The sequence below is a fragment of the Onychomys torridus genome, chromosome 1 (genome assembly GCF_903995425.1).
Source record: "Onychomys torridus chromosome 1, mOncTor1.1, whole genome shotgun sequence".
Classification (NCBI taxonomy): Eukaryota; Metazoa; Chordata; class Mammalia; order Rodentia; family Cricetidae; genus Onychomys; species Onychomys torridus.
This window is the reverse complement of record NC_050443.1, coordinates 157,673,902-157,686,738: the sequence shown is the minus strand read 5'-3', so window position 1 is coordinate 157,686,738 and position 12,837 is coordinate 157,673,902. Positions and strand designations below refer to the sequence as shown.

The window sequence follows — 12,837 nt, the reverse complement described above, 5'->3', positions numbered from 1 at the left end:
ATAAGTGAATGCATACCATAATTGTCTCTCTGAGTCTGGATTATATCATTCAGGGTGATTTTTTTTCTAGCCCTATCTATTTACATGAGAATTTCATTTTTTAATGGATGAGGAACACTCCATTGTATAAATGTACCACATTTAAAAAGTCTGTTTTTCTATTTATGGACATCTACTTTGTTTCCATTTTCTGGCTATTATGAATAAAGCAGCAATGAACATGGTTGAACAAGTATTTCTGTTAAAAGCATGAAGCAATTGATAGGTGTATGCCCAAGAGTGGTGCAGCCATATTTGAGGTAGATTCTCTTCTCCTGAAGTACAGTCACACTGTCATAAATACACATACATTAGAATGTGAGTGTAAAAGAATATTGTATTTGGATACAGATTTAGTATCTAACATCTAATGTTCTTTACCACAGACAAAAACATGTTGACTAATTATACTCTGTTTTATTTGATACTTTTAGTTACTTGTTTCTTATATGCTGTTATGTCTACTAAATAATAAGTATATGCTGATTTATAATATCTATATAGGATAATGATATGAATCCACAATACAGCATTTCTTTATAAATATATGTATAAATGCTTTTATTCCAGAATAAAAAATGCACATTTATAATTCGTTTGGAACACTTACATTATACTGTGCATGACCTAACATTGGGCCAAACATGTAACTTTTCACCAATTTCCCTATTTCTCATTGTGTCCAACCAGCTAAAGTCCAGGAAGAGGTTAATCGTGTGGTTGGCAGACACCGCAGCCCCAGCATGAAGGACAGGAACTACATGCCTTATACAGATGCCATGATTCATGAGGTCCAGAGATTCATTGACCTCCTCCCCACCAACCTGCCCCATGCAGTGACCTGTGACACTAAGTTCAGGAACTACCTTATCCCCAAGGTAAGCTTGTCTCTTCTCTGCTGCACCTCTGTGCTCCTGATGTTGCCAGATCACAGTGCAGTTCTAGTCCTCTGTGTCACCTCATGCTGCTGGTGGCTTATACTGCTTTACAATCTGGAGAGCAGACCTTCTGCTGGTACAGATACATCTGGGTGAATACCTTTGTTACTATTTCTATAGTGCCACTACTATTTTTCAATATGCTTAATGGAAACAATTGATGTAATCACTTCATTGGTCTTATTTTCTACTAGACATGTGAATTTTATTATTTCTAAAGAGGTATCTTTAAATGTATATGGAATTTGAAGTTGTTATGAGGGCTAACACTTTTCTATGTACTTTTCATATTCCTGTGGTCATAGTTTCTCTTCATTTTGATGAATTGCAGTATAATGATGAACAGACCCAGGTGCAATGGGCATCACTTGTCTCATTGTTGATTAGGATGAAGGATTGTAAATTTAATATCTCCCTATCAAGTTTGATGTTTTTTGGAATACACTGAGAGTTGTGTAGATCAGAGAAAAATTATGGCCTGATCTTTTAATGGTATAAGAGATACTTTATTGTGGAGCCAATTGTGTGTGAGCATGACCCAGGAACACAGAATTTTTCTTTGAAGTGACTTTTATTCTCAAAAAATCTGTACATTATTTTCAAGATTGTTCTCTGCACCTATTACATGGTGCTATGTATTGTTTACCTTTGATCACTGACTGTATATGTTATAAACACATATGTACATTGTATTTCCTCTATCCCACTTTGCTTTGAGGCACAAATTCAATAAAAAGCCGCTTGCCTGTGGCCTTGTAGTCCCTAGCTCAGGCCCAAGCTGCACGCAAGTGGTTGTGGTGGTATACTCAGGTAGGATATGCTGAAGGAGGTGGAGGCAGGAGCATCCCAAGTTCAAGGCCAACCTGGGAGGCTTGCTATGGAGAAGCTGCAGCCAGGGCCAGGCTGGGCCACTAAAAGTGGCATCAGGACCGTGGAGGCTGCAGCTGCTGCCCTGCATTGCAACCTGCTTCTCATTGTGTTGGTAGCAGCAGCAATGCTGCTAATGAGGATGAAAAGTTTACCTCTGCTTGTTCAGAGAACAATTGCCAGGATCACTGTACTATAAGAAAACATTCCCAAAGATTGGTTTCCAGAACTTTGATAAAGCAAGTGGAGGGGAGAAAAAATTGCTGTGAAGATAATCTGTTCTAGGGAAGAACATTCATGTTTCTCAAAGGCAGAGATTTATCAGACTTGGATGTCACACCATGAAAACATCCTAGGATTTATAGCAGCAGACAACAAAGACAATAGCACATGGACTCAGCTGTGACTGATGTCTGATAACCATGAGCATGGACTCTTTTGTTTGATTACTTGAATAAATATACAGTTACAGTGGAAAAGATGATGAAACTCACTCTGTCAACAGCAAGCAATCTTGCCCATATTCACGAGGAGATTATTAGTACCCAAGGAAAGCCAGCTATTTCTCACAGAGACTGGAAATTAAGAATATCTTGGAAAAGAGGAATGGAACCTGTAGTATTGAAACGTAAGGACTGGCTGTGTGACATGATTTTGACACAGATACATTGATATTGCTCCAAACCACAGAGTAAACACCACCCGAAGGTCAGTTTTGGACTACAAACTGCTCAGGACAATTTCAAGTTGGTTTGCTGAGATCCCTGAATGACAATTCCATAAGTATGATGATAATACCACTATGCTGACAAACACCACTCAAAGATCGGCTTTGGACTACAAACTGCTCAAGACAATTTCGAGATGGCTAGCTGAGATGAACCAGCCTCACAGGCTACATGAGCAAGGGCTTGAGACAAGCCCTGCACTTTCCATTATGCAGAGACTGGACAAATGATACAGCTAACTCTCCCAGGACTTGGCAACTAACGCAAACATATTTTTTCAGGATTGCCCAAAGATGCGATCACCCCAAACAGCAGGACATAATTTTAAGAACACAAAGCCCACATTTCCAAGAGTGGGGAGGGTGGTTTTTTGTCATTCAATGGATTGTGGATAATTTTCATTGTTTACAATGATTGGTTATTTGTTAATGTTAATTGTTAACATTGTTAAAAGTTGTTAATTGTTAATGGTCAAAAAAGATAAACAAAGATAATTAGATTTGAGGTTCTTGTTTGAAAAGGAAAAGAAAAAAAGAGGATATAGATAAGAGGTAGATTATTGAGTCTACTCTAAGCAAAGATATAGAAATGATGTATAAAGGGTACATTATTGAATCTACTACTCTGAAGAGAAAAAAGAGGATATAGATATAAGATAAAAGGTAGAGTATTGAATCTACTCTCAAAAAAGATATATAAATGATAGGATAAAGGGTATATTATTGAATCAACTTCAAAAAAAGAGAGAATATGGATATGATAAGGTTAAAAGGGAGATATTGTATATACTTTAGAAAGCAACTACTAGTTTTAAATATTTTACATTTGATTGGATTTTTGTATATTGTATGCAAATTACATATATTGATACAAATATGAGATTGATTTTATTAGAAAATACTGTTCATACGTGTCTAATCTTGTTCAAGGTATTGTACCTATATGGTTTACTTGACAATGTAATGCAAATTGCTAGTCCTTGAAAGTTATTATCACAAACCACTTAGGATATAAAGAAATGAAAGTTAGTCATTACAATTGAACTTGTAGTTATGTTAGTTATGTTTTCAATGTCAAACAGAAATATCTTTTAGATAGGTCATCTTCAAACACTTCAGAGATCTACAGAATATATCACTTAAGATATTTTAATAACATACATTCTTTTTATGACAATGAGAAATGTCTGCTCCAGGCAGCACCAATGTACTTCAGAGAAGATAATGGGCATTGAACAAACTCCTCATGGAGATTACTTTCATTGTGGCAAAAGTTAGCTATTGGGCAAGAAAGTGCTCTTACCCTGAGTGATGACTGTATTTTGTATAATTGGACAAGCAAAACATAAAAGAAAGGACTGCCAATCCTTGCCAAGACAAGGTAGGAAGGCTCTTTAGAAAATCCTGCTACACCGATGAGTCTGTCAGATGTGCTAGGCCTGTGGGCTGAAGAAATGCCCCAATATTGCCAAGGAATCTTGGGTGATTGTCCAGGAAGCCAGCTCTTCCTATCATTTCTCACATTTTTTGGAAGTTGCTTGTTTGTACTTCCTGTTTACTTAGGTAATATTACTATCTTCTTGGGTCTCTGAGGGAGCTAAAGACTAGATAGTTATAGTTATAGTTCTCCTTGCTAACAAATTAAGAAGAGAAATTCACTAAAGAGTGTAAAGTGTGTACAATTGAAAGACATCAAAAGATAGTTTTGTGTTGGTAATACACGTTAGGATAGAAAGTGTACTACATTTTGGTACAACATTTTGGATTCACCAAAATCAGGTGAATAATGGTGTTTTTGTTTGAATTTGTCAAATGTTAATGGACTGGACATTATTAATGTAATTCTTGACTGTATATATCGTACATATTTATTGTACTTATTGTATTTAGTTTTTCTTATTTTAGTTATAACCTGCTTGTATTATTTCAGACAGAAAAGGGGAAATGTGGTGAAATATTGTGTACCCCAATATACTGTGTACCCTAATAAACTTATCTGGCCATCAGAAGACAGAAACAGCAATTAGATTAGACATAGAGGCTAGACAGTGGCAGCACACACCCTTATTCTAATCACTTGGGAGGCAGAGATCCTTCTGGATCTCTGTGAGTTCAAGGACACACTTAAAACAGAGTCAGGCAGTGGTGGCACACTCTTTTAATTCCAGCACTTGAGATTTCATGCCTTTGCTGAAAAGTACATATGCCTTTAATCCAGGAAGTGACATGGCTGAGTGGAGATAGGTATATAAAGCAAGAGCAGATAGGAACTAAGAAGCAGTTCAACTGAGACTCTCCAGGGTGAGGACTCAGAGGCTTTTAGACTGAAGATTGATGGAAACAGGATGGGCTGAGGAGTTGGCCAGGTGAAGTTGGCAGTGGCTTGCTCTGTTCCTCTGATCTTTCAGGTTTTACCCCAATATCTGGCTTTGGGTTTTTTTTTTATTAATAAGTCCCTTTAAGAGTTGTGTTATACTTCTATATAAAGAAATTTCTGCCCATAAGTTTTCTTCCCTAAAATTTTTAGATTTTTTTATATTAAAACAGAGCTGTTGGCATAAATCTAAATTAAAAATGTTCCCTGATGTGGTTCTGTTTGTACTTCGTTCATTTCTGTGGCCAGTTACTTTGAAAACATAAAAAACTGTTCATTGGTTATGAGATATTACAGATGAAAAATGAAGAATCTTTGTATTAATAACTTCATCCAGAATGGATGAAGTTGCTCTCTACTGGGCAGTCCTGTATTTTGGGTTGGGGGGGGTGTTGGGTCAAAAAGATATTGGTTAGGTTCCTGTTACTAACATCATGTGGAGATGATATAACTAACTTGGCCAGTGGCGGTGGGTTTTGCTCCATAATACCAGTCTTACTATATGGGTTATGTTGCCAGTCTGCTCTGGCTACAGGACACTCCTGAAATAAGATTGTTGATGTCTATGGCTAATATACAAAACTTGTTTCTGTTTATGTGCTTAGACCCACCTAAATGGTAAATAGAGCACAAGAAAAGAGTGACATATCTGTAGCCAGAAGTTTCTCTGGTCCTGCCCAGCCCCACAGTCTGGACAAATCTCTCCCATCAGTGGTCCAGCAGCCTCTTTTAAAATAATTACTCAGAGGCTTATATTAATTACAAACTGATTGGCCTATGGCTTTAGCTTCTGGCTAGCTAACTCTCTCATCTTAAATAAACCCATTATTAATCTATGTTGCCATGTGGTGGTGGTGTTACCAATTTGCTGGCATTTTGTTGCTCATTTCTTGGCCTCTCCTTGACTCTGCCCTTCCTCTCTTTGTATCTCAGCTTGGATTTCACCCCTGGCTGTAAGCTTTCTTGCCTTAGGCCAAAACATCTTTATTTCGTATCCAATGGGTGCCACACATACTCACAGAATACAGAAAGACATCCCACAGCACATATGTTCTCATAGCTTCCTTGGGTTTAGAGCCTAGTTTGAGGAGAGTATTGCATCATCTAAAATTATATCCTCTCATCCCTGTGCAGCTGGATCATAGTATGACTGATCTCTTTCGAATCTAATCAAGAAGAATATTCCATTTTTTTCCTTTATGAAATAACATGGTAGGAAAATAAGCATTACTTCACAAGTGATTCTCCCTTCTGACAAGTAGGATAAGTTATTTCTTTGATGAGACTGGAGCCAGTGACAGGACAAGAAGGAAGCTATGATATTTGCCATATTGTTTGGTAGATTTAAGACTTTCTAGCCTAACAGGATTGTGCTGTCCATTCAGAAACTCTGGCACTATAGTAGATAAGCAGTCATGGTCTATTTGTAAACAATTGGTTATAAATATAATAAGTTCAATATCTATTGACACTAAATCATAATTTTCACACAATTTATATATGTCAATAATATTCCTTTTAGCTTTAAAACTTTAAACATATTTAGTTAAGCTACATTATAATATGTGTGTCATCCTTGTGAAAGCTTTGTAAAGCACATTCTTTGAAACATTGAAATGATATGAGGTTAGTTTGTGAACTAGTTAAACAGAACTTGCCAGCACCAGCTCCCAGCGATTTCTATGTATCTTCAGAAGTTTTATTGATTTTGCTGCCACCAGATCATCTTACCCTCATCTTATTATATTTAATATTATTTTCCCTCTCCTGCATATTCCATTAATTTCTTCCCTTCTCCCAAACAGTCCTCATCCTGCTTTTCTGACACATATACATATATGGATTTCTGTGTTTGTCTCTGTGCATTCATATAGATAGATTACATACACGACTGCACACCTCTACTCTGGCACATAGCCCCACATTTACTCCCTTATATATACAGAGATAGATAAACAAATTCTGTACATGAGAAAAAAAAGGAATGGTATTTGTCTTTCCAAATCTTCCCTATTATACTCAAACAGTGGTCTCATATTCTGGTGATCAGAAGGCCAAACACCCTAACTATCATGCTGGAACTCTCATCCAATAACTGATGGAAGTGGATGCAGAGATCCTCAGCCATGCCCCAGGTGGAGCTCCAGGACTCCAATATTCTAGAAAGAGGAGGGACTGTAAGACTGTGAATTGTTGAGACCAAGATTGGAAAAGCACAGGGACAAATAGCCAAACTAATGGAAACACATGAATTATGAACCAAAAGCTGAACAGCCCCCAACTGGATCAGGCCCTCTGGATAAGTGAGACAATTGAATAGCTTAAAATGTTTGGAAGGCACCCAGCCAGTGGGACCCGGACCTGTCCTTGGTGCATGAGCTGGCTGTTTGGAACCTTGGGCTTATGCAGGGACACATTGCTCACCCTGGAAGGAGGGGACTGGACCTGTCTGGACTGAATCCACCAGGTTTAAATGAATCCCCAGGGGAGTCTTGACCCTGGAGGAGATGGGAATGGAGGAGAGGGCCTGGCGGGAATTCGGGGTTGGGGGCAGGAGCCAGGAGGACAGGGGAACCCATGGCTGATATGTAAAATTAAAACACAAATATAATTTTTTAAAAATTGCTCAATAAAAATTATCAACGTTAAAAAATATTCAATGAATTATTCCATCTGGAACCTGATTCATGTGTGGGGTATGTAGTATGAGGTGATAAGCTAGAGCAGCCAGTGGTCAGAGAAGCATGTAACCAATCTAAAAGAAAGGAAGAAGACACTAGGAAGGTTTAGTCCAAGTACTCATGTGAAATCTCACTGGATGACACTTTAGCCACACCACTGTGCCTTGCCTCAACCTCTTCCCTGTTGATCACCTGCTCTGCATGTTGAAATTGCCCTGCTGTTCTTTGTACATACCCCTGACTATGGAGCAGAAGGTGAACTAGGTTATTTTCCTAATGTGTTTTAGCTCTATGATTTCTTTGTAACTTGATTGCTCTCTGTGTGTGTTATAGGGAACAATGGTAATGACATCACTGTCATCAGTCCTGCATGACAGCAAGGAATTCCCCAACCCAGAGGTATTTGACCCTGAACACTTCCTAGATAAGAATGGAAACTTTAAAAAGAGTGACTACTTCATGCCTTTTTCAGCAGGTAATAGAAGCTCATTTCATGACTCCTATAACATGAGAATCTGTGGAGACTTACACAGTGGCTGCTGTGGAATGTCTTTCTGTATGCTGTGAATGTGTGTTGCTCTGATTGGTTGAGAAATAAAATGCTGATTGGCCAGTAGCCAGGCAAGTAGTATAAGCAGACAAGGAGAATTCTGGGAAGAGGAAGGCTAAGTCAGAAGTCTCCAGCCAGACACAGAAGAAGCAAGATGACAAGGCAGAGCTGAGAAAACGCACCAAGACACATGGCTAAACATAGAGAAGAATTATGGGTTAAATTAAGATATAAGAGCTAGCTAGCAAGAAGCCTGCTATGGCCATGGTTTGGAAATAATATAAGCCTCTGTGTGTTTATCTGGGGATGAGGGGCTTTTGGACCAGGCAGAAGACAGGAAACCTTACAACTACAAGGGATACCCAAATGGCCAGTAGACTTGTAATGATCCAGAGTATGACTTTTAATGTCCATGCACAGTCATGATAAAGAGATATTTTCCCTGTCAGGCTATGAAACTGAGGCTTTCATTGTTATCATTGTTGAAAATTGAGAAAGTTGAAGAGTAGAGTGTGTTTAATCTTCCTTTAGCTACATCACAGAAGTACCTAAGGGAAAAAAAAACTTCATTTACACTTCATTCACCGTGAAAATGGAGACATCATAATTTACATTCTGGTCTTTGTTTGCTCTGTCACTCACCTCCATGCTCAAGTATGCAATTACAGGTCTCCAAAATACTGAAAATTACCAACGAGCCTCAAGTGTACATGGTAAACACATAAATGAACAATACTTGTCATGTTTCAGTTGGACGAGGGCAATTAGAAAGACCCCAGATCTCTGGGTTATTGTGGATAAATTAGGATAAATTATTGTGGATAAAAAAAAACATTATATAAAGGCAAAAATCGAGTAACATTTTGATAAATTACTTCCTAGCTGCCTCAAAAGGCATTGGTAATGGAAAATTATTGAAAGAAATCTCATCATTAAAAAAAGTTCATGAACCATAGGATCAGAGAATTTTTACTCAGTTCAGAATTCTAGGAACTTCAAGATCATCATGAGATGATGGAGACACTGTAGATGAGTCAGGACATTCTGCAAAGATTATTGCGAACCTTGTTCCTTCTCATTCATGATGAGAACAATGGATATTGAGTCCACACCTGCAGTATGTATGGTGCCTTTGGATGTGCAGTTTCTGTCCTTGCTTTTGTTATTTGTGATAATGAATACAGAATCCCTCTTCCTTATTCCCCTAGGCAATCTGATTACAGATGTGAATAACCACACCTAGCTAAAATGTATTTTTGACAAATGTTTTTCTTTTCTTTTTTTTATTATTATTATGTGTCTTAATTTTACACATCAGCCATGGGTTCCCCTGGCCTCCCCCATTCTGCCCCCATCCCCATCATCACCCCAGCCCCTCCCCTCCATTCCCTTGTCCTCCAGGATCAAGGCACTCCTGGGGACTCATTTAAACCTGGTGCATTCAGTACTGGCAGGTCCAGTCCTCTCCTTCCAGGTAGAGCATGTGTCCCTGTGTAAGCCCAAGGTTCCAAACAGCCAGCTCATGCACCAAGGACAGGTCCCGGTCCCACAGTCTGGGAGCCTCCCAAACAGATCAAGCTATTCAATTGTCTCACTTACCCAGAGGGGCTGATCCAGCGCTTGCAGTCCCTCCTCCTTCTTGACAGTTGGACACCTGGAGCTCCACCTGGGGCCTGGCCCAAGATCTCTGCATCCACTTCCATCAGTTATTGGATGAAAGTTCCAAGATGACTGCTAGGGTGTTTAGACATCTGATCACCAGACTAGGTCTGATCAGGCCCTCCCTCGACCACTGCCAGGAGTCTACAGAGGATATATCATTGTAGATTTCTGGGGACCTCTCCAGCACTCTGCCTATTCCTGTTCTCATGTGGTCTTCATTTATCATGGTCTGTTATTCCTTGTTCTCCCTTTCTGTTCTTGTTCCAGCTGGGATCTCCTGTTACCCTAAGCTTTCTTTCCCACAAACCTTGCCCTTCATTACTGGCACTGTCATCTAGGTTGCTCATGTAGATCTCATCCATTTCTCTGTCATTGGATGATCCCTGGGTCTTTCCTAGGGTCCCGTTTTCTAGGTAGCCTCTCTGGAGTTGTGAATAGCAGTCTAGTCATCTTTGTTGTACATCTAGTATCCTCCTATGAGTGAGTACATACCATGTTTGTCCTTCTGAGTCTGGGTTACCTCACTCAGGATGATTTTTTCAGGATCCATTCATTTGCCTGCAAACCTCATGATGTCATTGTTTTTCTCTGCTGAGTTAGTACTCCATTGCATATATGTACCATATTTTCTTTATCCATTCTTGAGTTGAAGGGCATCTAGGTTGTTTCCTGGTTCTGGCTTGACAAACAATGCTGATATGAACATAGCTGAACAAATGCCCTTGTGGTATGATTGAGCATTCCTTGGGTATATGCCCAAGAGTGCTACAGCTGGGTCTTGGGGGAGATGAATTCCCAATTTTCTAAGGAAGTGCCATATTGATTTCCAAAGTGGCTGTTCAAGCTTGCATTCCAACCAGCAGTGGAGGAGAGTTCCCCTTGTTTCACATCCTCCCCAGCATAAGCTATCTTCTGTGTTTTTTATCTTAGCTACTCTGACAGGTGTAAGGTGGTATCTCAGAGTCGTTTTGATTTGCATTTCCCTGATAATTAGGGATGTGGAGCAATTCCTTAAATGTCTTTCAGCCATTTGAACTTCCTCTCTGGAGAATTCTCTGTTTAGTTCTATAGTCCATTTCTTAATTGGACTGTTGGGGATTTTGATGTTTAATTTCTTGAGTACTTTATATATTCTGGATATCAGCCCTCTGTGAGATGTGAGGTTGGTGAAGACGTTTTCCCATTCTGTAGGCTGTTGCTTTGTCTTGTTGACTGTGTCCTTTGCTCTACAAAAGCTTCTCAGTTTCAACATGTCCCATTGATTGTTTCTTTCAGTGTCTGTGCTGCTGTTGTTATATTTAGAAAGTGATCTCCAGTGCCAATGCATTCAGGAGTATTTCCTACTTTCTCTTCTATCAGGTTCAGAGTAACTGGATTTATGTTGAGGTCTTTAATCCACTTGGATTTAAGTTTTGTGCATGGTGACAGATATGGATCTATTTGCTGCCTTCTACACATTGACATCCAGTTATGCCAGCACCATTTGTTGAAGATGCTTTCTTTTTTCAGTTGTACATTTTTGGCTTCTTTGTCAAAAATTAAATGTTCATAGGTGTGCGGGTTAATGTCAGGGTCTTCAATTCAATTACATTGGTCCACATGTCAGTTTTTATGCCAGCACCAAGCTGTTTTTATTGCAGTAGCTCTATAGTAGAGATTGAGGTTGGGGATTGTGATGCCTCCAGAGGTTGTTTTATTGGACAGGATTCTTTTGGCTATCCTGGGTTTCTTGTTTTTCCATATGAAGTTGAGTATTATTCTTTCCATTTCTGTGAAGAATTGTGTTGGTAATTTGATGGCAATTGCATTGAATTTGTAGATTGCTTTTGGTAAGATCTCCATTTTTAGTAAGTTAATCCTGCCTATCCATGAGTATGGGAGATCTTTCCATTTTCTGACCTCTTTTTCAATTTCTTTTTTCAGGGACTTAAAGTTCTTGTCATATAGGTCCTTCACCTGCTTAGTTAGAGTAGAGCAGAGCCCACTGATTGGCCGGAAACTCGGTCAAGTTGGGCAGTTCCTCCCAGGATGGCCTCTGTCCAGCGGTGGGACCCAGGGGCAGTTGCCTCTCTGCCTATAATCCCAGGCACTCACCTCTGGTCCAGATGGGAGTTCCGGAGCAGACAGACAAGAATGTGTTTCTTAATGTAGGTTAATTGACAAACAAATTTGTTCCCTGTTTTTTATTTGCATAAATAGTTGTCCTTTCATGCAGCCATTCATCAACCCACCAATTCAATAACTTACCTTTCATTCATAGTCTCCTGAGTCAGTTACAAGTACAATGATTCTTACATTTACAAATGAGAATAGCAATCTTCTTTGACTTTCTTCCCCCTAGGAAAACGGATTTGTGCAGGAGAGGGCCTGGCACGCATGGAGCTGTTTCTATTCCTGACCACCATTTTACAGACCTTTAATCTGAAATCACTGCATCACACTAAGGACATCAACATTACCCCAGTGGCCAATGGATTAACCTCTCTGCCACCCCCTTACAAGATCTGCTTCATTCCTGTCTAAAGAAGATCAGAATTCCTAACCCAGGCTGTGGTGTTTTCTGCAATCTGCTTCAGACCTTCATCCACCTCCTTCTGATCAGGGACAAGCTGTCCTTCCTTCCCTCTCATGTATTCTCATTCTGTCAAGACCCAGGAAACACCTGTCAACCATTTTGCAATTTCTGGAGTCATTGCACAATTATACTGCTATTTTCTATTCTCTGGAACAGTGTTATTATCCCTTGTGCTAATGTGTATCCGGCCTTGAGTTAAAATAGAACTTCCCTGTAAAATAACTAATATACTAAGATAATTCTTGGTCATTTTTCTTCTGCATGTTCTCAATAATAAATACATGAGATTTGCATACCTGTTATTAGACTTGCTTACAATTCAGGTAAACAAATGAAAGAAAACAGAGATCACAACACATCACACTGGTACACATATTGTGAACCACAGAGAATCCAAGCTAGGGAGCTAGAGAAAGTTCATTCA

At 39.2% G+C, this 12,837-nt stretch overlaps 1 protein-coding gene across 3 annotated transcripts in view; it reads left to right on the top strand.

Moving 5' to 3' along the window:
• LOC118587206 (cytochrome P450 2C26-like) overlaps positions 1-12,361 on the top strand; it is a 47,684-nt gene extending 35,323 nt beyond the window's left edge. For all 3 annotated transcript variants that reach the window (XM_036192983.1, XM_036192991.1, XM_036192974.1), the window contains 3 exons: positions 730-917; positions 7,960-8,101; positions 12,180-12,361. In XM_036192983.1, coding sequence (XP_036048876.1) covers positions 730-917; positions 7,960-8,101; positions 12,180-12,361 — 512 coding nt within the window. The remainder of the gene's footprint in view (positions 1-729; positions 918-7,959; positions 8,102-12,179) is intronic.
• Positions 12,362-12,837: the final 476 nt, after the last annotated feature.